The sequence below is a fragment of the Dendrobates tinctorius genome, unplaced genomic scaffold (assembly GCF_039654945.1).
Source record: "Dendrobates tinctorius isolate UK_male_01 unplaced genomic scaffold, ASM3965494v1 ptg000028l, whole genome shotgun sequence".
NCBI classification, from domain to species: Eukaryota; Metazoa; Chordata; class Amphibia; order Anura; family Dendrobatidae; genus Dendrobates; species Dendrobates tinctorius.
Window position 1 is genome coordinate 5,132,173 of NW_027361696.1, and position 27,390 is coordinate 5,159,562.

Here is a 27,390-nt window from a genome sequence, read left to right on the forward strand (position 1 = left end):
ATCGTGACCTACAGAAAGAAAAGCTCCCCAGAGATAAATGAGAAGTATAAATGGTGCTGATCATTTGTGATGATGCAGTGCATGCAGGATACAGCAGATGACCATGTGTACAGAAAGTCAGAAGCTTCTCATCCATAGGGCACATTCATCGCTTTTATTTATTAAGTGCCCGGCGTATGAGACCGACTTTACATTTCACGCCTCACTTCTGAAGTTACCTTATTGAACCTCTAGCTGCCTAATTAATCCTGTGTTCGTCAGGGACAACAACAGCAAGAAAAGGTTAACAGCGCAATTTAGGTTAAGGTCCAAAGCAGTGTCTGTGAGATGCTAATTATGGATGTACAGAAAAGCTGGCTGAAAGGGTTAAACATTAGAGAATGGCTGCACAGACCTCAGGCCAAGAGTCCTACAATCAGCATTATAGGTGAGCGCACATAACAAGAAGCCTCAGGACTTGTCAGCTTACAGCTCAGGAGACCATCAAAGAGAGAACATCAAATTCCCTCAAAATAACAGACACCGGAGCTCCATCCTGCAGAGCCCTCTGTAAATGACTGTCTATGGAGTCTCGGGCTCAAAGACCTGAGACAGGATGGCATGTCATATGATTGACAGGTGCAGACAAGAGGAGCAGAAAGGGAAATCACACAGGTGAGGGTCTGTGGTGCCGGTGAAAAAAGCAGCTGGACAACACCTACAAGACTATACAGACACCGTGTTACCTGGCCTGTAATAACCCCATAGTCTGATAATAGAGGGTATGGGTCACAGCAGCATGGAGCATAACCCCATAGTCTAATAATGGAGGGGATGGGTCACAGCAGCATGGAGCATAACCCCATAGTCTGATGACGGAGGAGATGGGTCAGAGCAGCATGGAGCATCACCCCATAGTCTGATAATAGAGAGGATGGGTCACAGCAGCATAGAGCATAACCCCATAGTCTGGATGGGTCACAACTGCATGGAGCAAACACCATAGTCTGCTAGTGGAGGGGATGGGTCACAGCAGCATGGAACATCATCCCATAGTCTGATAATGGGGGGATGGGTCACAGCAGCATGGAACATAACACCATAGTCTGATGACGGAGGAGATGGGTCAGAGCAGCATGGAGCATCACCCCATAGTCTGATAATAGAGAGGATGGGTCACAGCAGCATAGAGCATAACCCCATAGTCTGGATGGGTCACAACTGCATGGAGCAAACACCATAGTCTGCTAGTGGAGGGGATGGGTCACAGCAGCATGGAACATCATCCCATAGTCTGATAATGGGGGGATGGGTCACAGCAGCATGGAACATAACACCATAGTCTGATAATGGAGAGGATTGGTCACAGCAGCATGGAGCATAACCCCATAGTCTGATAATGGTGGGGATGAGTCACAACAGCATGGAGCATCATCTCAGTCTGATAACGAAGGGCATGGGTCACAGCAGCATGGAGCAAAACCACATAGTCTGATGACGGAGAGGAAGAGTCACAGCAGCATGGAACATCACCCCATAGTCTGATAATGGTGGGGATGGGTCACAGTAGCATGGAACATAACCCCGTAGTCTGATAATGGAGGGGATGGGTCCCTTCAGCATGGAGCATCACCCCATAGTCTGATAACGAAGGGCATGAGTCAAAGCAGCATGGAGCACCACCCCATAGTCTGACAATAGAGGGGTTGGGTCACAGCAGCATGGAGCATAACCCCATAATCTGATAATGGAAGGAATGGGTCACAGCGTAATGGAGCATAACCCCATAATCTGATAATGGAAGGGATGGGTCACAGCGTAATGGAGCATAACCCCATAGTCTGAAAATGGAAGGGATGGGTCACAGCAGCATGGAGCATAACCCCATAATCTAATAATGGAGGGGATGGGTCCCATCAGTATGGAGCATTACCCCATGCGCCGAGCAGGGGAGGGCATGCAACGGCCGAGCAGGGGAGGGCGCGCAACGGCCGAGCAGGGGAGGGCTCGCAACGGCCGAGCAGGGGAGGGCTCGCAACGGCTGAGCAGGGGAGGGCTCGCAACGGCTGAGCAGGGGAGGGCGCGCAATGAGAAAGAAAGAGAGAAAAAGAGAAAAAAAAGAGAGAAAGATAGACCAAGAGAGAGAAGTGTGAGCAGAGAAGACATTGGAGATTGATGATAAGTAAAATAATCAAATTGTCAATATGGTAATTTGCTTGTTATAGGACACATATATACCAGTTTTATAAAGTCCTGTTTCCCTTAAGCTAAACCAAGGCTGAGACTGCAGCCATTGTGACTGTTCTGTAAAGCCACGGTCCATAGATGAGATGTTCCCACAGTTAGCCGACGTCTCTGAGTCTTTTGAGACAATGATCCTTGAAATATTATAATTGTTTACATTTGAACATTTAAAGAGAACCTGTCAGCAGTTTTCTGCCTTATAAATCCTGCCCATCATCTTTATAATCAACTAATTCTTTCTGCCACGGAAATCCTGCGTCGCTGATTGGTCGCGCCCGGCTGGCCGCGACCAATCAGTGACAGGCGCAGTCTGGCTGTGATTTGCCACGGAATTCGAACGACGCACGCCACCGCTACCGTCGGAAGATCTGCTGCGCTAGCCGCTGATCTCCCGACGGTTGCCGCGGGTCATCTCCTGCCGCACGGAGGTCAGCAGCGACGCAGCCGGGAGATGACCGGCGCAACGCTCAATGTGTGGATGGTACCCAGGGTCCGGAGGAGAGGAGACTCTCCTCCAGGCCCTGGGTACCATAAACCTGTAAAAAATAGAATTAAAATAAAAAATAGTGAAATACTCACCTTTCGAGGGCCCCCGGACTCTTTCTCTCTTCTCACCACTTACCCAGTATCTTCCGGTCCCAGTAATGCTTTGCGCGAAACCGCTGATGATGTTGCGCTCTCTCCGGTCCTTCGCGCTAAGCATTACTGGAACCGGAAGATGCCAGGAGCATGGAGAGGAGATCGGGGGCCGTCTGAGGTGAGAATAACCTTTTTTATTTTTTTGTATTATTTTTTACATTCTAATCTTTTACTATTGATGCTGCATAGGCAGCATCAATAGTAAAAAGTTAATCACAATTGTCAAACACTATGCTTGACAAGTGTGACCAACCTGTCAATCACATTCCAAGCGATGCTTCAAATCGCTTGGAATGCGCTTGAATTCCGCAGGCGAAAATCGAGTGAAAAAGACATGTTTTCCGTGGGAAAACGCATGCGTTTTTCCTGCGGCGGGAGTTGCGGAAATTTCCGCAGCATTTCTGTAACGTGGGTACTTAGTCTCAGTGTGACACGCAGCAGCGACCAGGCCCCCGCTTTGAGATTGCCAATCGTGGTGGATCGTCCTGGACCATCTTTTGAACGTCGGTCTCCCGCTGGCCATATTTTAGAATTCCTAATGCGTTTGAATTGGGCCACCATCTAGTCCTTTATAATCATGTACATGGGGTTCCTACAACCCTTTATACCCTCACAGGTGCCCCTGCATACTTCCCAAAGTGCTTTAATCATGCCCCGCGCTGCATGCAAATTGTGCAGTTCGGTCTGATGGGCGAATCCAGATGGCGCTCATCGCTGCCCGGCACCCATCAAACGCCGCGTCTTCTATCTGGATGGAAGTGGATAACATCTCCTTATAAAAGGTGATGGGCATAGTCTATAAGCCAAAAAACTGGTGATAGGTTCCCTTTAATTATTGCTGGTGTACAGCACAAAAAACAACAGCTGTGAGACAGAAGTTTGATTTAATTACTGCATCTTTTGAGCCATGACAGATCCCTGTCACATATTTATAAGGGTCCTGTATGCGCCTTTAGATCTTATCTTTATCAATCTCTTTCAATTGTAACTTTTATTCCAAATAAACTTTACATTTATACAAATAACCCATGAAGATGGATGTTTTGCTTGGACTACAGATGTCTATGTCAATGGGTATGTTTCTACGGTCAGGAAATGTTGCGGATTGGACGCTGCCACAGCGTCCAGATGTTACAGCATAGTGAAGGGGATTTTATGAAATCCCATATCCACTATGCGTTCAAAGACGCAGGTGGCAGACGTGCATATACGCACATGCGGCGCGTCTTTATAGACCGCAGCTATAAATGTCTATTTATCTTGTGGATGTGGTGATTCCGCATGTGTTCAATGAATACATGCAGAATCACTGCGCGTACAAAAGAGGGCGGTGCTTTGGGCGGAGCTGAGTCCAAAGTGCTGCCGTTTCCTGAACGTGGAAACATACCCAAAGAGTGAATGTCTGAGCAGAGAAGATCAGGGTGAGAAGTTTGAGCAGAGAAGATCAGGGTGAGAAGTTTGAGCAGAGAAGATCAGGGTGAGAAGTTTGAGCAGAGAAGATCAGGGTGAGAAGTTTGAGCAGAGAAGATCAGGGTGAGAAGTCTGAGTAGAGAAGATCAGGTTGAGAGATGTCTGAGCAGGACTCTGTGCACATGTGTAAGTGTGATAACTACAGGGAACTGTGCTATTTATTCATTCCAGAGCAGAAGGATCTGGATGCATCACACTGCTTAGATACAGCTTAACACTGAGATTCAAGTAGCTGGCACACAGATCAGATGCCATGCATTCCTGTTAGGTGTGGCCAAATTAGGGCAACCAGTCATGCAGGTGGACACATGCACACAGTGTGAGCTGAAATTTGATGAAGTACACAGGTATATCCAGAGAGGCTGAGGACAAGAGAAACCTATTGCTGGTTGTTCCACAGCTGTAGCTCTTAATCAGAACACGTAATTACAGAGACAGTTAGGAAGCCATGACCCCTGGCTCCTACTCATCAGAGTCTACAATAAACTCCACTATGTTAATAACCAGCTCACTGGGGAGAGTTATCTGTTATTAGTATTAGAAGCGGGAGAGCAGCTAGGCAGAAACCCAGGGAAGCAGTAGCATAATGGTATACTAACCTTTAGGGGGGGTCAAAGCAGCTCTGCTTTCTTCTAAAAATCAAAAATATTGTTTATTAGGGTAACAAAATTGCCCATAAAAAACAGCCAGACACTCGCTACACAACTTCACCGACAACAGTCCTCAACTCCCTAAATGCCCATGGCTTCATGACCATATCAATCAGGCTGTCTACAGATGGACAGAAAGAAATATACTATCCCTGTCTATCGCATCTTCCTCTACTCTCATTTCTACAGGACACAAGACTAAAGGCTTCAGGACAAAGTTACTGAGCATCCAGGAAGCCTAAACGAGAGTCCCGAGACCCCTGGAAGCCTAGACGAAAGTCCCAAGCCCCCAGGAAGCCTAGACGAGAGTCCCGAGCCCCCAGGAAGCCTAGACGAGAGTCCCGAGCACTCAGGAAGAATGGACAAGTCCTGAACTGGGCCTGCAGACTTGAGGGCGAGCAAACAGAAAGGTTAGAAAAGAAGGGGCAGAAAAGAGGACTATGAGCAGAGAACAAGACAGCATGAAAAGGAGCAGAGATGGAGGTTGTGTGCCTTTGTATGACCCACCGAGGTACCGGAACCTGAGGACCAGCACAGACATGAAGGGCGGGAACCTACCTCCTCAGAGAGGCACACAGAGTTCCTGACATTACAGCCCACACTCAGAGCACAAACAATGGGCAGACACAAGACAGGGGGCACGTGTACTGACCTTGTAGCAAAGGTGAACTGGTGGACAGGGATGTTTCTACAAATGATAGGTGACACGAGGCAGGGGGATAAAAGGGGCAATGTTTACTCCACAGAAATATACAAGAAATCTAACCAAATGAGCAAAAATCAGGTTTAGCAAATCCTCCACTAGTTCTGGATATCGAGCTTCTACAGATGGGAATTTATACCATGATAATGTATAGTAGACCAAGGCAAAGTGCAGCCTGCGGGCCACATTCAGCCCTCTGGCTGTCTCAGTCCGGCCCGACACAGTTGAGGGCCTGAAAGCAATGGCCCACAGTCCACAACGTGCCCGCCCGCTGTCTATATCCACGCTGACTGCATTGGTGGAGGGGCCTCGGGCCACTTCCTCCACCAATCAGCGTGTGAAACAGCTGATGCGATGACTTCATTTCATCGAGTCAGCTGTGTACTGCGGAGAGTCAGCGCACCGGAGACACCGAGATAGGAGGAGAAGCAGAATGCCAAGAAACGGGACCGAGGTGAGTATGTGGCTTTTTTATGCTATTTATGTATATGGGATGTTTGGCTGCACATGGGGAGGCTATGGGGGTCTTATTGTGGACATCGGGAAGCTATGGGGATCATACTGTGGACATGGGGAGGCTATGGGGTCTTACTGTGAACATTGGGAGGCTATGGTGTTCTTACTGTGGACATGGTGAGGCTATGAGGGTCTTACTGAGGACATGGGGAGGCTATGGGGTCTTACTGTGGACATGGGGAGGTTATCGGGCTCTCATGCTTGCCATGGGGACGCTGTGTGGTCCTCATGCAGGACATGGGGAGGCTGTGTGGGCCTCATGTACTGGATATGGGGAGGCTGTGTGGGGCTCATGCTGGACATGGGGTGGCTGTGTGGGGCTCATGCTGCACATGGGGACGCTGTGTGGTCCTCATATGCAGGACATGAGGAGGCTGCGTGGGCCTCGTACTGGATATGGGGAGGCTGCGTGGGCCTCGTACTGGATATGGGGAGGCTGCGTGGGGCTCATGCTGGACATGGGGAGGCTGCGTGGGGCTCATGCTGGACATGGGGAGGCTGCGTGGGGCTCATGCTGGACATGGGGAGGCTGCGTGGGGCTCATGCTGGACATGGGGAGGCTGCGTGGGGCTCATGCTGGACATGGGGAGACTGCGTGGGGCTCATGCTGGACATGGGGAGGCTGCGTGGGGCTCATGCTGGACATGGGGAGGCTGCGTGGGGCTCATGCTGGACATGGGGAGGCTGCGTGGGGCTCATGCTGGACATGGGGAGGCTGCGTGGGGCTCATGCTGGACATGGGAAGGCTGCGTGGGGCTCATGCTGGACATGGGGAGGCTGCGTGGGGCTCATGCTGGACATGGGGAGGCTGCGTGGGGCTCATGCTGGACATGGGAAGGCTGCGTGGGGCTCATGCTGGACATGGGGAGGCTGCGTGGGGCTCATGCTGGACATGGGGAGGCTGCGTGGGGCTCATGCTGGACATGGGGAGGCTGCGTGGGGCTCATGCTGGACATGGGGAGGCTGCGTGGAGCTCATGCTGGACATGGGGAGGCTGCGTGGGGCTCATGCTGAACATGGGGAGGCTGCGTGGGGCTCATGCTGAACATGGGGAGGCTGCGTGGGGCTCATGCTGGACATGGGGAGGCTGCGTGGGGCTCATGCTGGACATGGGGAGGCTGCGTGGGGCTCATGCTGGACATGGGGAGACTGTGTGGGGCTCATGCTGGACATGGGGAGACTGTGTGGGGCTCATGCTGGACATGGGGAGGCTGCGTGGGGCTCATGCTGGACATGGGGAGACTGCGTGGGGCTCATGCTGGACATGGGGAGGCTGTGTGGGGCTCATGCTGGACATGGGGAGGCTGTGTGGGGCTCATTCTGGACATGGGGAGGCTGTGTGGGGCTCATGCTGGACATGGGGAGGCTGTGTGAGGCTCATATGCTGAACATCAGGGGCTGTGTGAGGCTCATGCAGTATATAGGAAGGCTGTGTGGGGCTCATGCTGGACATGAGGAGGCTGTGTGGGGCTCATATGCTAGACATGGGGAGGCTGTGTGGGGCTCATATGCTGGACATTGAGAGGCTGTGTAGGCTTCATGTGCTGGACATGGGGAGGCTGTGTGGGCTTCATGTGCTGGACATGTGCAGGTTGTGTGGGCCTCATGCTGGACATGGGGAGGCTGTGTGGGCCTCACATTCTGGACATTAGAAGGCTGTGTGGGCCTCATATGCTGGACATGGGGAGGCTGTGTGGCCCTCATATGCTGGACATGGGGAGGCAGTGTGGCCCTCATATGCTGGACATGGGGAGGCTATATGGGCCTCATATGCTGGACATGGGAGGCTGTGTGGGTCTCATATGCTGGACATGGGAAGGCTGTGTGGGCCTCATACGATATATAGAAGAGGTTTTATTCGGATTCAAACGGTATATAGGGGAATGTCTGCATTCTAAATTCTGCTCAATATTGAGTGATAATAAATATTTTTATAATTATTATATTAATAATTATAAGTTGATATTAATATTGTGCTTTATTCATTTCAGCCTATTGGTTCAGCCCTCCACAACAGTCACGGTCTCTCATGTGGCCCATTGACAAAATTAATTGCCCACCTCTGATCTACAGTGATTACGTGAGTCAGGGGAACAATCTTGTGTGTGGATGAGTGCATGCATAGTATACACCCACAAGATCAGGGGTGACCAAGCCAGGAGCCCCCCAGAGTGATACATCCTACAGTATCCAAACACAATGATATGAGGACCCGAAGTACATAATACACCCCCTGAGGTCAGGGGTGATCAGCCCCCCATTAGTAATGCTCCCTACAGTACCCAATCACAATGATACGAGGACATGAATTACATCATACAACCCTGAGATCAGGGGTGATCAGCCAGGAGCCCCCCACTATAATGCTCCCTGCAGTACCCAACCACAATGATACCAGGACTAGAAGCAGAGACGCTAAAAATAATAGACGCTAATAATGACTCTGCACATTCACTAAAGACGGGGGGGACAAACACATGAGATCTTTGTGCTGAGAACAAGGGGTGCTCCCAATATCACAGGGGAACATTAGATCCTATTCACATCTACTGCAGCCACACGACAAATATGACAATCAGTAATGAGGGGCCGCACCGGTCCCCTCTGTACCACATAACCCACAGGTTCCAGGACACAGGATCTGGGACTGATACAAATGTATCCAGCTTCCAATATACAGTACATCCAGAAATGCAGAGAGTGGATAGGCAGAAGCTCTATCCCTCTCCATGCACTCGGCAACCAGTAGACACCGATCAGAAGACATGTCCGGCAGACAGTGAGCGTCCGGCCTTCAACTTACCGAGACCAGACAGACTAAACTACAGAGAAAAGCTCCAGACACATACGAGGGACAGGCACGCATAGGTTCATCATGTCAGAGCCTGGAAATTACTCCATTATCCCAGATTTCACCTGAAAAACTATTATATTTCGCTTTACCTCCAAATTACGACTCACATGGCCCCAATGAGACCTTGCCAGCGCGACCGCCACTTCACAGGGCCGGTCAATGGCACTGTATACAGACAGGGGTCTCCAACCACCACTGAAAAAAACTTGCTAGGTTGTGCAACCTCCAGCAAAAACTCAGCAACTGCAGCCTCTCATAAGGATCACACAGAAAAAATCCTTTATGTCCGCTATCTTGGGCATTACTTACAGGGTGTACATGTCATAAGAGTCCAGCATGCAAAGCAGCTCAAAATGGCCCTTGTCCACCACTGCACTCACCAAAGAGAATGACGCTGGCATTGCTGTGTCCCAACCGGTTCATGGCCACACACGTGTAGTTCCCATAATCTTGTTCAGAGACATTGAAGAACGTGACACGAGAAAACGTCTCTCTGTTCTCCACCTTCAATCCTTTCCTGGAGTCACTCAGTCTGCAAAGAAAAAAGCCCTCATCATTAATACAACAGACAACTGGAATTTTCTGCCCATATTCTGCTACTCTGCGCCATGCCCTCCTGCCCCTGTGCACTTCCATCCTGCAAATGGGACCTTCCACCCTGTCCTCCTGCCCCTGTGCGCTTCCACCCTGCCCTCCTGGCCCCTCTGCGCTTCCGTCCTGCCCTCCTGAAACTGTGACCTTCCACCCTGTCCTCCTGCTCACCTCCACCCTGCCCTCCTGCTCCTGTGCACCTACACGCTGCCCTCCTGCTCCTGTGCACCTCCACCCTGCCCTCCTGCTCCTGTGCACCTCCACCCTGCCCTCCTGCTCCTGTGCACCTCCAACCTGCCCTCCCCTGCTCCTGTGCACCTCCACCCTGCCCTCCCCTGCTCCTGTGCACCTCCACTCTGCCCTCCTGCTCCTGTGCACCTCCACCCTGCCCTCCTGCGCACCTCCACCCTGCCCTCCTGCGCCTGTGCACCTCCACCCTGCCCTCCTGCTCCTGTGCACCTCCACCCTGCCCTCCTGCTCCTGTCCGCCTCCACCCTGCCCTCCTGCTCCTGTGCACCTCCACCCTGCCCTCCTGCTCCTGTGCACCTCCACCCTGCCCTCCTGCTCCTGTGCACCTCCACCCTGCCCTCCCCTGCTCCTGTGCACCTCCACCCTGCCCTCCCCTGCTCCTGTCCACCTCCACCCTGCCCTCCTGCTCCTGTCCACCTCCACCCTGCCCTCCTGCTCCTGTCCACTTCCACCCTGCAATCCTGCTCCTGTGCACCTCCACCCTGCCCTCCCCTGCTCCTGTGCACCTCCACCCTGCCCTCCTCTGCTCCTGTGCACCTCCACCCTGCAATCCTGCTCCTGTGCACCTCCACCCTGCCCTCCCCTGCTCCTGTGCACCTCCACTCTGCCCTCCTGCTCCTGTGCACCACCACCCTGCCCTCCTGCGCACCTCCACCCTGCCCTCCTGCGCCTGTGCACCTCCACCCTGCAATCCTGCTCCTGTGCACCTCCACCCTGCCCTCCTGCTCCTGTGCACCTCCACCCTGCAATCCTGCTCCTGTCCACCTCCACCCTGCCCTCCCCTGCTCCTGTGCACCTCCACCCTGCCCTCCTCTGCTCCTGTGCACCTCCACCCTGCCCTCCTCTGCTCCTGTGCACCTCCACCCTGCCCTCCTGCTCCTGTCCACCTCCACCCTGCCCTCCTGCTCCTGTCCACTTCCACCCTGCAATCCTGCTCCTGTGCACCTCCACCCTGCCCTCCCCTGCTCCTGTGCACCTCCACCCTGCCCTCCTCTGCTCCTGTGCACCTCCACCCTGCAATCCTGCTCCTGTGCACCTCCACCCTGCCCTCCCCTGCTCCTGTGCACCTCCACTCTGCCCTCCTGCTCCTATGCACCTCCACCCTGCCCTCCTGTGCACCTCCACCCTGCCCTCCCCTGCTCCTGTCCACCTCCACCATGCCCTCCCGCTCCTGTCCACCTCCACCCTGCCCTCCTGCTCCTGTCCACCTCCACCCTGCCCTCCTGCTCCTGTCCACTTCCACCCTGCAATCCTGCTCCTGTGCACCTCCACCCTGCCCTCCCGCTCCTGTGCACCTCCACCCTGCCCTCCCGCTCCTGTGCACCTCCACTCTGCAATCCCGCTCCTGTGCACCTCCACCCTGCCCTCCCCTGCTCCTGTGCACCTCCACCCTGCCCTCCTCTGCTCCTGTGCACCTCCACCCTGCCCTCCTCTGCTCCTGTGCACCTCCACCCTGCCCTCCTGCTCCTGTGCACCTCCACCCTGCCCTCCTGCTCCTGTCCACCTCCACCCTGCCCTCCTGCTCCTGTCCACTTCCACCCTGCAATCCTGCTCCTGTGCACCTCCACCCTGCCCTCCCCTGCTCCTGTGCACCTCCACCCTGCCCTCCTCTGCTCCTGTGCACCTCCACCCTGCAATCCTGCTCCTGTGCACCTCCACCCTGCCCTCCCCTGCTCCTGTGCACCTCCACTCTGCCCTCCTGCTCCTATGCACCTCCACCCTGCCCTCCTGTGCACCTCCACCCTGCCCTCCCCTGCTCCTGTCCACCTCCACCATGCCCTCCCGCTCCTGTCCACCTCCACCCTGCCCTCCTGCTCCTGTCCACCTCCACCCTGCCCTCCTGCTCCTGTCCACTTCCACCCTGCAATCCTGCTCCTGTGCACCTCCACCCTGCCCTCCCGCTCCTGTGCACCTCCACCCTGCCCTCCCGCTCCTGTGCACCTCCACCCTGCAATCCTGCTCCTGTGCACCTCCACCCTGCCCTCCCCTGCTCCTGTGCACCTCCACTCTGCCCTCCTGCTCCTGTGCACCTCCACCCTGCCCTCCTGCGCACCTCCACCCTGCCCTCCTGCGCCTGTGCACCTCCACCCTGCCCTCCTGCTCCTGTCCACCTCCACCCTGCCCTCCTGCTCCTGTGCACCTCCACCCTGCCCTCCCGCTCCTGTCCACCTCCACCCTGCCCTCCCGCTCCTGTGCACCTCCACCCTGAAATACTGCTCCTGTGCACCTCCACCCTGCCCTCCCCTGCTCCTGTGCACCTCCATCCTGCCCTCCCCTGCTCCTGTGCACCTCCACCCTGCCCTCCCGCTCCTGTGCACCTCCACCCTGCCCTCCCGCTCCTGTGCACCTCCACCCTGCCCTCCCCTGCTCCTGTGCACCTCCACTCTGCCCTCCTGCTCCTGTGCACCTCCACCCTGCCCTCCTGCGCACCTCCACCCTGCCCTCCTGCGCCTGTGCACCTCCACCCTGCCCTCCTGCTCCTGTGCACCTCCACCCTGCCCTCCTGCTCCTGTCCACCTCCACCCTGCCCTCCTGCTCCTGTGCACCTCCACCCTGCCCTCCTGCTCCTGTCCACCTCCACCCTGCCCTCCTGCTCCTGTGCACCTCCACCCTGCCCTCCTGCTCCTGTGCACCTCCACCCTGCCCTCCTGCTCCTGTGCACCTCCACCCTGCCCTCCCCTGCTCCTGTGCACCTCCACCCTGCCCTCCCCTGCTCCTGTGCACCTCCACCCTGCCCTCCCCTGCTCCTGTCCACCTCCACCCTGCAATCCTGCTCCTGTGCACCTCTACCCTGCAATCCTGCTCCTGTGCACCTCCACCCTGCCCTCCCCTGCTCCTGTGCACCTCCACTCTGCCCTCCTGCTCCTGTGCACCTCCACCCTGCCCTCCTGCGCACCTCCACCCTGCCCTCCTGCGCCTGTGCACCTCCACCCTGCAATCCTGCTCCTGTGCACCTCCACCCTGCCCTCCCCTGCTCCTGTGCACCTCCACTCTGCCCTCCTGCTCCTGTGCACCTCCACCCTGCCCTCCTGCGCACCTCCACCCTGCCCTCCCGCGCACCTCCACCCTACCCTCCTGCGCCTGTGCACCTCCACCCTGCCCTCCTGCTCCTGTGCACCTCCACCCTGCCCTCCCGCTCCTGTGCACCTCCACCCTGAAATCCTGCTCCTGTGCACCTCCACCCTTCCCTCCCCTGCTCCTGTGCACCTCCACCCTGCCCTCCCCTGCTCCTGTGCACCTCCACCCTGCCCTCCCGCTCCTGTGCACCTCCACCCTGCCCTCCCGCTCCTGTGCACCTCCACCCTGCCCTCCCGCTCCTGTGCACCTCCACCCTGCCCTCCCGCTCCTGTGCACCTCCACCCTGCAATCCTGCTCCTGTGCACCTCCACCCTGCCCTCCCCTGCTCCTGTGCACCTCCACACTGCCCTCCTGCTCCTGTGCACCTCCACCCTGCCCTCCTGCTCCTGTCCACCTCCACCCTGCCCTCCTGCTCCTGTGCACCTCCACCCTGCCCTCCTGCTCCTGTCCACCTCCACCCTGCCCTCCTGCTCCTGTGCACCTCCACCCTGCCCTCCTGCTCCTGTGCACCTCCACCCTGCCCTCCCCTGCTCCTGTGCACCTCCACCCTGCCCTCCCCTGCTCCTGTCCACCTCCACCCTGCAATCCTGCTCCTGTGCACCTCCACCCTGCAATCCTGCTCCTGTGCACCTCCACCCTGCCCTCCTGCTCCTGTCCACCTCCACCCTGCCCTCCTGCTCCTGTGCACCTCCACCCTGCCCTCCTGCTCCTGTGCACCTCCACCCTGCCCTCCTGCTCCTGTGCACCTCCACCCTGCCCTCCCCTGCTCCTGTGCACCTCCACCCTGCCCTCCCCTGCTCCTGTGCACCTCCACCCTGCCCTCCCCTGCTCCTGTCCACCTCCACCCTGCAATCCTGCTCCTGTGCACCTCTACCCTGCAATCCTGCTCCTGTGCACCTCCACCCTGCCCTCCCCTGCTCCTGTGCACCTCCACTCTGCCCTCCTGCTCCTGTGCACCTCCACCCTGCCCTCCTGCGCACCTCCACCCTGCCCTCCTGCGCCTGTGCACCTCCACCCTGCAATCCTGCTCCTGTGCACCTCCACCCTGCCCTCCCCTGCTCCTGTGCACCTCCACTCTGCCCTCCTGCTCCTGTGCACCTCCACCCTGCCCTCCTGCGCACCTCCACCCTGCCCTCCCGCGCACCTCCACCCTACCCTCCTGCGCCTGTGCACCTCCACCCTGCCCTCCTGCTCCTGTGCACCTCCACCCTGCCCTCCCGCTCCTGTGCACCTCCACCCTGAAATCCTGCTCCTGTGCACCTCCACCCTTCCCTCCCCTGCTCCTGTGCACCTCCACCCTGCCCTCCCCTGCTCCTGTGCACCTCCACCCTGCCCTCCCGCTCCTGTGCACCTCCACCCTGCCCTCCCGCTCCTGTGCACCTCCACCCTGCCCTCCCGCTCCTGTGCACCTCCACCCTGCCCTCCCGCTCCTGTGCACCTCCACCCTGCAATCCTGCTCCTGTGCACCTCCACCCTGCCCTCCCCTGCTCCTGTGCACCTCCACACTGCCCTCCTGCTCCTGTGCACCTCCACCCTGCCCTCCTGCTCCTGTCCACCTCCACCCTGCCCTCCTGCTCCTGTGCACCTCCACCCTGCCCTCCTGCTCCTGTCCACCTCCACCCTGCCCTCCTGCTCCTGTGCACCTCCACCCTGCCCTCCTGCTCCTGTGCACCTCCACCCTGCCCTCCCCTGCTCCTGTGCACCTCCACCCTGCCCTCCCCTGCTCCTGTCCACCTCCACCCTGCAATCCTGCTCCTGTGCACCTCCACCCTGCAATCCTGCTCCTGTGCACCTCCACCCTGCCCTCCCCTGCTCCTGTGCACCTCCACTCTGCCCTCCTGCTCCTGTGCACCTCCACCCTGCCCTCCTGCGCACCTCCACCCTGCCCTCCTGCGCCTGTGCACCTCCACCCTGCAATCCTGCTCCTGTGCACCTCCACCCTGCCCTCCCCTGCTCCTGTGCACCTCCACTCTGCCCTCCTGCTCCTGTGCACCTCCACCCTGCCCTCCTGCGCACCTCCACCCTGCCCTCCTGCGCACCTCCACCCTACCCTCCTGCGCCTGTGCACCTCCACCCTGCCCTCCTGCTCCTGTGCACCTCCACCCTGCCCTCCCGCTCCTGTGCACCTCCACCCTGAAATCCTGCTCCTGTGCACCTCCACCCTGCCCTCCCCTGCTCCTGTGCACCTCCACCCTGCCCTCCCCTGCTCCTGTGCACCTCCACCCTGCCCTCCCGCTTCTGTGCACCTCCACCCTGCCCTCCCGCTCCTGTGCACCTCCACCCTGCAATCCTGCTCCTGTGCACCTCCACCCTGCCCTCCCCTGCTCCTGTGCACCTCCACTCTGCCCTCCTGCTCCTGTGCACCTCCACCCTGCCCTCCTGCGCACCTCCACCCTGCCCTCCTGCGCCTGTGCACCTCCACCCTGCCCTCCTGCTCCTGTGCACCTCCACCCTGCCCTCCTGCTCCTGTGCACCTCCACCCTGCCCTCCTGCTCCTGTCCACCTCCACCCTGCCCTCCTGCTCCTGTGCACCTCCACCCTGCCCTCCTGCTCCTGTCCACCTCCACCCTGCCCTCCTGCTCCTGTGCACCTCCACCCTGCCCTCCTGCTCCTGTGCACCTCCACCCTGCCCTCCTGCTCCTGTGCACCTCCACCCTGCCCTCCCCTGCTCCTGTGCACCTCCACCCTGCCCTCCCCTGCTCCTGTGCACCTCCACCCTGCAATCCTGCTCCTGTGCACCTCCACCCTGCAATCCTGCTCCTGTGCACCTCCACCCTGCCCTCCCCTGCTCCTGTGCACCTCCACTCTGCCCTCCTGCTCCTGTGCACCTCCACCCTGCCCTCCTGCGCACCTCCACCCTGCCCTCCTGCGCCTGTGCACCTCCACCCTGCAATCCTGCTCCTATGCACCTCCACCCTGCCCTCCGCTGCTCCTGTGCACCTCCACTCTGCCCTCCTGCTCCTGTGCACCTCCACCCTGCCCTCCTGCGCACCTCCACCCTGCCCTCCTGCGCACCTCCACCCTGCCCTCCTGCGCACCTCCACCCTGCCCTCCTGCGCCTGTGCACCTCCACCCTGCCCTCCTGCTCCTGTGCACCTCCACCCTGCCCTCCTGCTCCTGTCCACCTCCACCCTGCCCTCCTGCTCCTGTGCACCTCCACCCTGCCCTCCTGCTCCTGTCCACCTCCACCCTGCCCTCTTGCTCCTGTGCACCTCCACCCTGCCCTCCCGCTCCTGTCCACCTCCACCCTGCCCTCCCGCTCCTGTGCACCTCCACCCTGCAATCCTGCTCCTGTGCACCTCCACCCTGCCCTCCCCTGCTCCTGTGCACCTCCACCCTGCCCTCCCCTGCTCCTGTGCACCTCCACCCTGCCATCCCGCTCCTGTGCACCTCCACCCTGCCATCCCGCTTCTGTGCACCTCCACCCTGCAATCCTGCTCCTGTGCACCTCCACCCTGCCCTCCCCTGCTCCTGTGCACCTCCACTCTGCCCTCCTGCTCCTGTGCACCTCCACCCTGCCCTCCTGCGCACCTCCACCCTGCCCTCCTGCGCCTGTGCACCTCCACCCTGCCCTCCTGCTCCTGTGCACCTCCACCCTGCCCTCCTGCTCCTGTCCACCTCCACCCTGCCCTCCTGCTCCTGTGCACCTCCACCCTGCCCTCCTGCTCCTGTGCACCTCCACCCTGCCCTCCCCTGCTCCTGTGCACCTCCACCCTGCCCTCCCCTGCTCCTGTGCACCTCCACCCTGCCCTCCCCTGCTCCTGTCCACCTCCACCCTGCCCTCCCCTCCTGTCCACCTCCACCCTGCCCTCCCGCTCCTGTCCACCTCCACCCTGCCCTCCTGCTCCTGTGCACGTCCACCCTGCCCTCCTGCTCCTGTCCACCTCCACCCTGCCCTCCTGCTCCTGTGCACCTCCACCCTGCCCTCCTGCTCCTGTGCACCTCCACCCTGCCCTCCCCTGCTCCTGTGCACCTCCACCCTGCCCTCCCCTGCTCCTGTCCACCTCCACCCTGCCCTCCTGCTCCTGTGCACCTCCACCCTGCCCTACTGCTCCTGTCCACCTCCACCCTGCCCTCCTGCTCCTGTGCACCTCCACCCTGCCCTCCTGCTCCTGTCCACCTCCACCCTGCCCTCCTGCTCCTGTCCACCTCCACCCTGCCCTCCTGCTCCTGTGCACCTCCACCCTGCAATCCTGCTCCTGTGCACCTCCACCCTGCCCTCCCCTGCTCCTGTGCACCTCCACCCTGCCCTCCTCTGCTCCTGTGCACCTCCACCCTGCCCTCCTCTGCTCCTGTGCACCTCCACCCTGCCCTCCTGCTCCTGTCCACCTCCACCCTGCCCTCCTGCTCCTGTCCACTTCCACCCTGCAATCCTGCTCCTGTGCACCTCCACCCTGCCCTCCCCTGCTCCTGTGCACCTCCACCCTGCCCTCCTCTGCTCCTGTGCACCTCCACCCTGCAATCCTGCTCCTGTGCACCTCCACCCTGCCCTCCCCTGCTCCTGTGCACCTCCACTCTGCCCTCCTGCTCCTATGCACCTCCACCCTGCCCTCCTGCGCACCTCCACCCTGCCCTCCTGCGCCTGTGCACCTCCACCCTGCAATCCTGCTCCTGTGCACCTCCACCCTGCCCTCCCCTGCTCCTGTGCACCTCCACTCTGCCCTCCTGCTCCTGTGCACCTCCACCCTGCCCTCCTGCGCACCTCCACCCTGCCCTCCTGCGCACCTCCACCCTGCCCTCCTGCGCACCTCCACCCTGCCCTCCTGTGCCTGTGCACCTCCACCCTGCCCTCCTGCTCCTGTGCACCTCCACCCTGCCCTCCTGCTCCTGTCCACCTCCACCCTGCCCTCCTGCTCCTGTGCACCTCCACCCTGCCCTCCTGCTCCTGTGCACCTCCACCCTGCCCTCCTGCTCCTGTCCACCTCCACCCTGCCCTCCTGCTCCTGTCCACCTCCACCCTGCCCTCCTACTCCTGTGCACCTCCACCCTGCAATCCTGCTCCTGTGCACCTCCACCCTGCCCTCCCCTGCTCCTGTGCACCTCCACCCTGCCCTCCTCTGCTCCTGTGCACCTCCACCCTGCCCTCCTCTGCTCCTGTGCACCTCCACCCTGCCCTCCCCTGCTCCTGTGCACCTCCACCCTGCCCTCCCCTGCTCCTGTGCACCTCCACCCTGCCCTCCTGCTCCTGTCCACCTCCACCCTGCCCTCCTGCTCCTGTCCACTTCCACCCTGCAATCCTGCTCCTGTGCACCTCCACCCTGCCCTCCCCTGCTCCTGTGCACCTCCACCCTGCCCTCCTCTGCTCCTGTGCACCTCCACCCTGCAATCCTGCTCCTGTGCACCTGCACCCTGCCCTCCCCTGCTCCTGTGCACCTCCACTCTGCCCTCCTGCTCCTATGCACCTCCACCCTGCCCTCCTGTGCACCTCCACCCTGCCCTCCCCTGCTCCTGTCCACCTCCACCATGCCCTCCCGCTCCTGTCCACCTCCACCCTGCCCTCCTGCTCCTGTCCACCTCCACCCTGCCCTCCTGCTCCTGTCCACCTCCACCCTGCAATCCTGCTCCTGTGCACCTCCACCCTGCCCTCCCGCTCCTGTGCACCTCCACCCTGCCCTCCCGCTCCTGTGCACCTCCACTCTGCAATCCCGCTCCTGTGCACCTCCACCCTGCCCTCCCCTGCTCCTGTGCACCTCCACCCTGCCCTCCTCTGCTCCTGTGCACCTCCACCCTGCCCTCCTCTGCTCCTGTGCACCTCCACCCTGCCCTCCTGCTCCTGTGCACCTCCACCCTGCCCTCCTGCTCCTGTCCACCTCCACCCTGCCCTCCTGCTCCTGTCCACTTCCACCCTGCAATCCTGCTCCTGTGCACCTCCACCCTGCCCTCCCCTGCTCCTGTGCACCTCCACCCTGCCCTCCTCTGCTCCTGTGCACCTCCACCCTGCAATCCTGCTCCTGTGCACCTCCACCCTGCCCTCCCCTGCTCCTGTGCACCTCCACTCTGCCCTCCTGCTCCTATGCACCTCCACCCTGCCCTCCTGTGCACCTCCACCCTGCCCTCCCCTGCTCCTGTCCACCTCCACCATGCCCTCCCGCTCCTGTCCACCTCCACCCTGCCCTCCTGCTCCTGTCCACCTCCACCCTGCCCTCCTGCTCCTGTCCACTTCCACCCTGCAATCCTGCTCCTGTGCACCTCCACCCTGCCCTCCCGCTCCTGTGCACCTCCACCCTGCCCTCCTGCTCCTGTGCACCTCCACCCTGCAATCCTGCTCCTGTGCACCTCCACCCTGCCCTCCCCTGCTCCTGTGCACCTCCACTCTGCCCTCCTGCTCCTGTGCACCTCCACCCTGCCCTCCTGCGCACCTCCACCCTGCCCTCCTGCGCCTGTGCACCTCCACCCTGCCCTCCTGCTCCTGTCCACCTCCACCCTGCCCTCCTGCTCCTGTGCACCTCCACCCTGCCCTCCCGCTCCTGTCCACCTCCACCCTGCCCTCCCGCTCCTGTGCACCTCCACCCTGAAATACTGCTCCTGTGCACCTCCACCCTGCCCTCCCCTGCTCCTGTGCACCTCCACCCTGCCCTCCCCTGCTCCTGTGCACCTCCACCCTGCCCTCCCGCTCCTGTGCACCTCCACCCTGCCCTCCCGCTCCTGTGCACCTCCACCCTGCCCTCCCCTGCTCCTGTGCACCTCCACTCTGCCCTCCTGCTCCTGTGCACCTCCACCCTGCCCTCCTGCGCACCTCCACCCTGCCCTCCTGCGCCTGTGCACCTCCACCCTGCCCTCCTGCTCCTGTGCACCTCCACCCTGCCCTCCTGCTCCTGTCCACCTCCACCCTGCCCTCCTGCTCCTGTGCACCTCCACCCTGCCCTCCTGCTCCTGTCCACCTCCACCCTGCCCTCCTGCTCCTGTGCACCTCCACCCTGCCCTCCTGCTCCTGTGCACCTCCACCCTGCCCTCCTGCTCCTGTGCACCTCCACCCTGCCCTCCCCTGCTCCTGTGCACCTCCACCCTGCCCTCCCCTGCTCCTGTGCACCTCCACCCTGCCCTCCCCTGCTCCTGTCCACCTCCACCCTGCAATCCTGCTCCTGTGCACCTCTACCCTGCAATCCTGCTCCTGTGCACCTCCACCCTGCCCTCCCCTGCTCCTGTGCACCTCCACTCTGCCCTCCTGCTCCTGTGCACCTCCACCCTGCCCTCCTGCGCACCTCCACCCTGCCCTCCTGCGCCTGTGCACCTCCACCCTGCAATCCTGCTCCTGTGCACCTCCACCCTGCCCTCCCCTGCTCCTGTGCACCTCCACTCTGCCCTCCTGCTCCTGTGCACCTCCACCCTGCCCTCCTGCGCACCTCCACCCTGCCCTCCTGCGCACCTCCACCCTACCCTCCTGCGCCTGTGCACCTCCACCCTGCCCTCCTGCTCCTGTGCACCTCCACCCTGCCCTCCCGCTCCTGTGCACCTCCACCCTGAAATCCTGCTCCTGTGCACCTCCACCCTTCCCTCCCCTGCTCCTGTGCACCTCCACCCTGCCCTCCCCTGCTCCTGTGCACCTCCACCCTGCCCTCCCGCTCCTGTGCACCTCCACCCTGCCCTCCCGCTCCTGTGCACCTCCACCCTGCCCTCCCGCTCCTGTGCACCTCCACCCTGCAATCCTGCTCCTGTGCACCTCCACCCTGCCCTCCCCTGCTCCTGTGCACCTCCACCCTGCCCTCCTGCTCCTGTGCACCTCCACCCTGCCCTCCTGCTCCTGTCCACCTCCACCCTGCCCTCCTGCTCCTGTGCACCTCCACCCTGCCCTCCTGCTCCTGTCCACCTCCACCCTGCCCTCCTGCTCCTGTGCACCTCCACCCTGCCCTCCTGCTCCTGTGCACCTCCACCCTGCCCTCCCCTGCTCCTGTGCACCTCCACCCTGCCCTCCCCTGCTCCTGTCCACCTCCACCCTGCAATCCTGCTCCTGTGCACCTCCACCCTGCAATCCTGCTCCTGTGCACCTCCACCCTGCCCTCCCCTGCTCCTGTGCACCTCCACTCTGCCCTCCTGCTCCTGTGCACCTCCACCCTGCCCTCCTGCGCACCTCCACCCTGCCCTCCTGCGCCTGTGCACCTCCACCCTGCAATCCTGCTCCTGTGCACCTCCACCCTGCCCTCCCCTGCTCCTGTGCACCTCCACTCTGCCCTCCTGCTCCTGTGCACCTCCACCCTGCCCTCCTGCGCACCTCCACCCTGCCCTCCTGCGCACCTCCACCCTACCCTCCTGCGCCTGTGCACCTCCACCCTGCCCTCCTGCTCCTGTGCACCTCCACCCTGCCCTCCCGCTCCTGTGCACCTCCACCCTGAAATCCTGCTCCTGTGCACCTCCACCCTGCCCTCCCCTGCTCCTGTGCACCTCCACCCTGCCCTCCCCTGCTCCTGTGCACCTCCACCCTGCCCTCCCGCTTCTGTGCACCTCCACCCTGCCCTCCCGCTCCTGTGCACCTCCACCCTGCAATCCTGCTCCTGTGCACCTCCACCCTGCCCTCCCCTGCTCCTGTGCACCTCCACTCTGCCCTCCTGCTCCTGTGCACCTCCACCCTGCCCTCCTGCGCACCTCCACCCTGCCCTCCTGCGCCTGTGCACCTCCACCCTGCCCTCCTGCTCCTGTGCACCTCCACCCTGCCCTCCTGCTCCTGTGCACCTCCACCCTGCCCTCCTGCTCCTGTCCACCTCCACCCTGCCCTCCTGCTCCTGTGCACCTCCACCCTGCCCTCCTGCTCCTGTCCACCTCCACCCTGCCCTCCTGCTCCTGTGCACCTCCACCCTGCCCTCCTGCTCCTGTGCACCTCCACCCTGCCCTCCTGCTCCTGTGCACCTCCACCCTGCCCTCCCCTGCTCCTGTGCACCTCCACCCTGCCCTCCCCTGCTCCTGTGCACCTCCACCCTGCAATCCTGCTCCTGTGCACCTCCACCCTGCAATCCTGCTCCTGTGCACCTCCACCCTGCCCTCCCCTGCTCCTGTGCACCTCCACTCTGCCCTCCTGCTCCTGTGCACCTCCACCCTGCCCTCCTGCGCACCTCCACCCTGCCCTCCTGCGCCTGTGCACCTCCACCCTGCAATCCTGCTCCTATGCACCTCCACCCTGCCCTCCCCTGCTCCTGTGCACCTCCACTCTGCCCTCCTGCTCCTGTGCACCTCCACCCTGCCCTCCTGCGCACCTCCACCCTGCCCTCCTGCGCACCTCCACCCTGCCCTCCTGCGCACCTCCACCCTGCCCTCCTGCGCCTGTGCACCTCCACCCTGCCCTCCTGCTCCTGTGCACCTCCACCCTGCCCTCCTGCTCCTGTCCACCTCCACCCTGCCCTCCTGCTCCTGTGCACCTCCACCCTGCCCTCCTGCTCCTGTCCACCTCCACCCTGCCCTCTTGCTCCTGTGCACCTCCACCCTGCCCTCCCGCTCCTGTCCACCTCCACCCTGCCCTCCCGCTCCTGTGCACCTCCACCCTGCAATCCTGCTCCTGTGCACCTCCACCCTGCCCTCCCCTGCTCCTGTGCACCTCCACCCTGCCCTCCCCTGCTCCTGTGCACCTCCACCCTGCCATCCCGCTCCTGTGCACCTCCACCCTGCCATCCCGCTCCTGTGCACCTCCACCCTGCAATCCTGCTCCTGTGCACCTCCACCCTGCCCTCCCCTGCTCCTGTGCACCTCCACTCTGCCCTCCTGCTCCTGTGCACCTCCACCCTGCCCTCCTGCGCACCTCCACCCTGCCCTCCTGCGCCTGTGCACCTCCACCCTGCCCTCCTGCTCCTGTGCACCTCCACCCTGCCCTCCTGCTCCTGTGCACCTCCACCCTGCCCTCCTGCTCCTGTGCACCTCCACCCTGCCCTCCTGCTCCTGTCCACCTCCACCCTGCCCTCCTGCTCCTGTCCACCTCCACCCTGCCCTCCTGCTCCTGTGCACCTCCACCCTGCCCTCCTGCTCCTGTGCACCTCCACCCTGCCCTCCCCTGCTCCTGTGCACCTCCACCCTGCCCTCCCCTGCTCCTGTGCACCTCCACCCTGCCCTCCCCTGCTCCTGTCCACCTCCACCCTGCCCTCCCCTCCTGTCCACCTCCACCCTGCCCTCCCGCTCCTGTCCACCTCCACCCTGCCCTCCTGCTCCTGTGCACCTCCACCCTGCCCTCCTGCTCCTGTGCACCTCCACCCTGCCCTCCTGCTCCTGTGCACCTCCACCCTGCCCTCCCCTGCTCCTGTGCACCTCCACCCTGCCCTCCCCTGCTCCTGTCCACCTCCACCCTGCCCTCCTGCTCCTGTGCACCTCCACCCTGCCCTCCTGCTCCTGTCCACCTCCACCCTGCCCTCCTGCTCCTGTGCACCTCCACCCTGCCCTCCTGCTCCTGTCCACCTCCACCCTGCCCTCCTGCTCCTGTCCACCTCCACCCTGCCCTCCCGCTCCTGTGCACCTCCACCCTGCAATCCTGCTCCTGTGCACCTCCACCCTGCCCTCCCCTGCTCCTGTGCACCTCCACCCTGCCCTCCCCTGCTCCTGTGCACCTCCACCCTGCCATCCCGCTCCTGTGCACCTCCACCCTGCCATCCCGCTCCTGTGCACCTCCACCCTGCAATCCTGCTCCTGTGCACCTCCACCCTGCCCTCCCCTGCTCCTGTGCACCTCCACTCTGCCCTCCTGCTCCTGTGCACCTCCACCCTGCCCTCCTGCGCACCTCCACCCTGCCCTCCTGCGCCTGTGCACCTCCACCCTGCCCTCCTGCTCCTGTGCACCTCCACCCTGCCCTCCTGCTCCTGTGCACCTCCACCCTGCCCTCCTGCTCCTGTGCACCTCCACCCTGCCCTCCTGCTCCTGTCCACCTCCACCCTGCCCTCCTGCTCCTGTCCACCTCCACCCTGCCCTCCTGCTCCTGTGCACCTCCACCCTGCCCTCCTGCTCCTGTGCACCTCCACCCTGCCCTCCCCTGCTCCTGTGCACCTCCACCCTGCCCTCCCCTGCTCCTGTGCACCTCCACCCTGCCCTCCCCTGCTCCTGTCCACCTCCACCCTGCCCTCCCCTCCTGTCCACCTCCACCCTGCCCTCCCGCTCCTGTCCACCTCCACCCTGCCCTCCTGCTCCTGTGCACCTCCACCCTGCCCTCCTGCTCCTGTGCACCTCCACCCTGCCCTCCTGCTCCTGTGCACCTCCACCCTGCCCTCCCCTGCTCCTGTGCACCTCCACCCTGCCCTCCCCTGCTCCTGTCCACCTCCACCCTGCCCTCCTGCTCCTGTGCACCTCCACCCTGCCCTCCTGCTCCTGTCCACCTCCACCCTGCCCTCCTGCTCCTGTGCACCTCCACCCTGCCCTCCTGCTCCTGTCCACCTCCACCCTGCCCTCCTGCTCCTGTCCACCTCCACCCTGCCCTCCTGCTCCTGTGCACCTCCACCCTGCAATCCTGCTCCTGTGCACCTCCACCCTGCCCTCCCCTGCTCCTGTGCACCTCCACCCTGCCCTCCTCTGCTCCTGTGCACCTCCACCCTGCCCTCCTCTGCTCCTGTGCACCTCCACCCTGCCCTCCTGCTCCTGTCCACCTCCACCCTGCCCTCCTGCTCCTGTCCACTTCCACCCTGCAATCCTGCTCCTGTGCACCTCCACCCTGCCCTCCCCTGCTCCTGTGCACCTCCACCCTGCCCTCCTCTGCTCCTGTGCACCTCCACCCTGCAATCCTGCTCCTGTGCACCTCCACCCTGCCCTCCCCTGCTCCTGTGCACCTCCACTCTGCCCTCCTGCTCCTATGCACCTCCACCCTGCCCTCCTGCGCACCTCCACCCTGCCCTCCTGCGCCTGTGCACCTCCACCCTGCAATCCTGCTCCTGTGCACCTCCACCCTGCCCTCCCCTGCTCCTGTGCACCTCCACTCTGCCCTCCTGCTCCTGTGCACCTCCACCCTGCCCTCCTGCACACCTCCACCCTGCCCTCCTGCGCACCTCCACCCTGCCCTCCTGCGCACCTCCACCCTGCCCTCCTGTGCCTGTGCACCTCCACCCTGCCCTCCTGCTCCTGTGCACCTCCACCCTGCCCTCCTGCTCCTGTCCACCTCCACCCTGCCCTCCTGCTCCTGTGCACCTCCACCCTGCCCTCCTGCTCCTGTGCACCTCCACCCTGCCCTCCTGCTCCTGTCCACCTCCACCCTGCCCTCCTGCTCCTGTCCACCTCCACCCTGCCCTCCTACTCCTGTGCACCTCCACCCTGCAATCCTGCTCCTGTGCACCTCCACCCTGCCCTCCCCTGCTCCTGTGCACCTCCACCCTGCCCTCCTCTGCTCCTGTGCACCTCCACCCTGCCCTCCTCTGCTCCTGTGCACCTCCACCCTGCCCTCCCCTGCTCCTGTGCACCTCCACCCTGCCCTCCCCTGCTCCTGTGCACCTCCACCCTGCCCTCCTGCTCCTGTCCACCTCCACCCTGCCCTCCTGCTCCTGTCCACTTCCACCCTGCAATCCTGCTCCTGTGCACCTCCACCCTGCCCTCCCCTGCTCCTGTGCACCTCCACCCTGCCCTCCTCTGCTCCTGTGCACCTCCACCCTGCAATCCTGCTCCTGTGCACCTCCACCCTGCCCTCCCCTGCTCCTGTGCACCTCCACTCTGCCCTCCTGCTCCTATGCACCTCCACCCTGCCCTCCTGTGCACCTCCACCCTGCCCTCCCCTGCTCCTGTCCACCTCCACCATGCCCTCCCGCTCCTGTCCACCTCCACCCTGCCCTCCTGCTCCTGTCCACCTCCACCCTGCCCTCCTGCTCCTGTCCACTTCCACCCTGCAATCCTGCTCCTGTGCACCTCCACCCTGCCCTCCCGCTCCTGTGCACCTCCACCCTGCCCTCCCGCTCCTGTGCACCTCCACTCTGCAATCCCGCTCCTGTGCACCTCCACCCTGCCCTCCCCTGCTCCTGTGCACCTCCACCCTGCCCTCCTCTGCTCCTGTGCACCTCCACCCTGCCCTCCTCTGCTCCTGTGCACCTCCACCCTGCCCTCCTGCTCCTGTGCACCTCCACCCTGCCCTCCTGCTCCTGTCCACCTCCACCCTGCCCTCCTGCTCCTGTCCACTTCCACCCTGCAATCCTGCTCCTGTGCACCTCCACCCTGCCCTCCCCTGCTCCTGTGCACCTCCACCCTGCCCTCCTCTGCTCCTGTGCACCTCCACCCTGCAATCCTGCTCCTGTGCACCTCCACCCTGCCCTCCCCTGCTCCTGTGCACCTCCACTCTGCCCTCCTGCTCCTATGCACCTCCACCCTGCCCTCCTGTGCACCTCCACCCTGCCCTCCCCTGCTCCTGTCCACCTCCACCATGCCCTCCCGCTCCTGTCCACCTCCACCCTGCCCTCCTGCTCCTGTCCACCTCCACCCTGCCCTCCTGCTCCTGTCCACTTCCACCCTGCAATCCTGCTCCTGTGCACCTCCACCCTGCCCTCCCGCTCCTGTGCACCTCCACCCTGCCCTCCTGCTCCTGTGCACCTCCACCCTGCAATCCTGCTCCTGTGCACCTCCACCCTGCCCTCCCCTGCTCCTGTGCACCTCCACTCTGCCCTCCTGCTCCTGTGCACCTCCACCCTGCCCTCCTGCGCACCTCCACCCTGCCCTCCTGCGCCTGTGCACCTCCACCCTGCCCTCCTGCTCCTGTCCACCTCCACCCTGCCCTCCTGCTCCTGTGCACCTCCACCCTGCCCTCCCACTCCTGTCCACCTCCACCCTGCCCTCCCGCTCCTGTGCACCTCCACCCTGAAATACTGCTCCTGTGCACCTCCACCCTGCCCTCCCCTGCTCCTGTGCACCTCCACCCTGCCCTCCACTGCTCCTGTGCACCTCCACCCTGCCCTCCCGCTCCTGTGCACCTCCACCCTGCCCTCCCGCTCCTGTGCACCTCCACCCTGCCCTCCCCTGCTCCTGTGCACCTCCACTCTGCCCTCCTGCTCCTGTGCACCTCCACCCTGCCCTCCTGCGCACCTCCACCCTGCCCTCCTGCGCCTGTGCACCTCCACCCTGCCCTCCTGCTCCTGTGCACCTCCACCCTGCCCTCCTGCTCCTGTCCACCTCCACCCTGCCCTCCTGCTCCTGTGCACCTCCACCCTGCCCTCCTGCTCCTGTCCACCTCCACCCTGCCCTCCTGCTCCTGTGCACCTCCACCCTGCCCTCCTGCTCCTGTGCACCTCCACCCTGCCCTCCTGCTCCTGTGCACCTCCACCCTGCCCTCCCCTGCTCCTGTGCACCTCCACCCTGCCCTCCCCTGCTCCTGTGCACCTCCACCCTGCCCTCCCCTGCTCCTGTCCACCTCCACCCTGCAATCCTGCTCCTGTGCACCTCTACCCTGCAATCCTGCTCCTGTGCACCTCCACCCTGCCCTCCCCTGCTCCTGTGCACCTCCACTCTGCCCTCCTGCTCCTGTGCACCTCCACCCTGCCCTCCTGCGC

At 62.1% G+C, this 27,390-nt stretch overlaps 1 protein-coding gene across 6 annotated transcripts in view; it reads right to left on the reverse strand.

Moving 5' to 3' along the window:
• Positions 1–27,390, reverse strand: part of LOC141085046 (protein CEPU-1-like) — a 1,055,154-nt gene that overhangs the window by 178,863 nt on the left and 848,901 nt on the right. For 2 of the 6 annotated variants that reach the window (XM_073570039.1, XM_073570045.1), the window contains exons 7-9: positions 9,436–9,587; positions 5,635–5,670; positions 4,932–4,964 (exon numbers count right to left, since the gene is read on the reverse strand). In XM_073570039.1, the coding sequence (XP_073426140.1) occupies positions 4,932–4,964; positions 5,635–5,670; positions 9,436–9,587 (221 nt within the window). The remainder of the gene's footprint in view (positions 1–4,931; positions 4,965–5,634; positions 5,671–9,435; positions 9,588–27,390) is intronic. The other 4 variants (XM_073570040.1, XM_073570044.1, XM_073570042.1 and 1 more) reach the window with 3 other exon arrangements.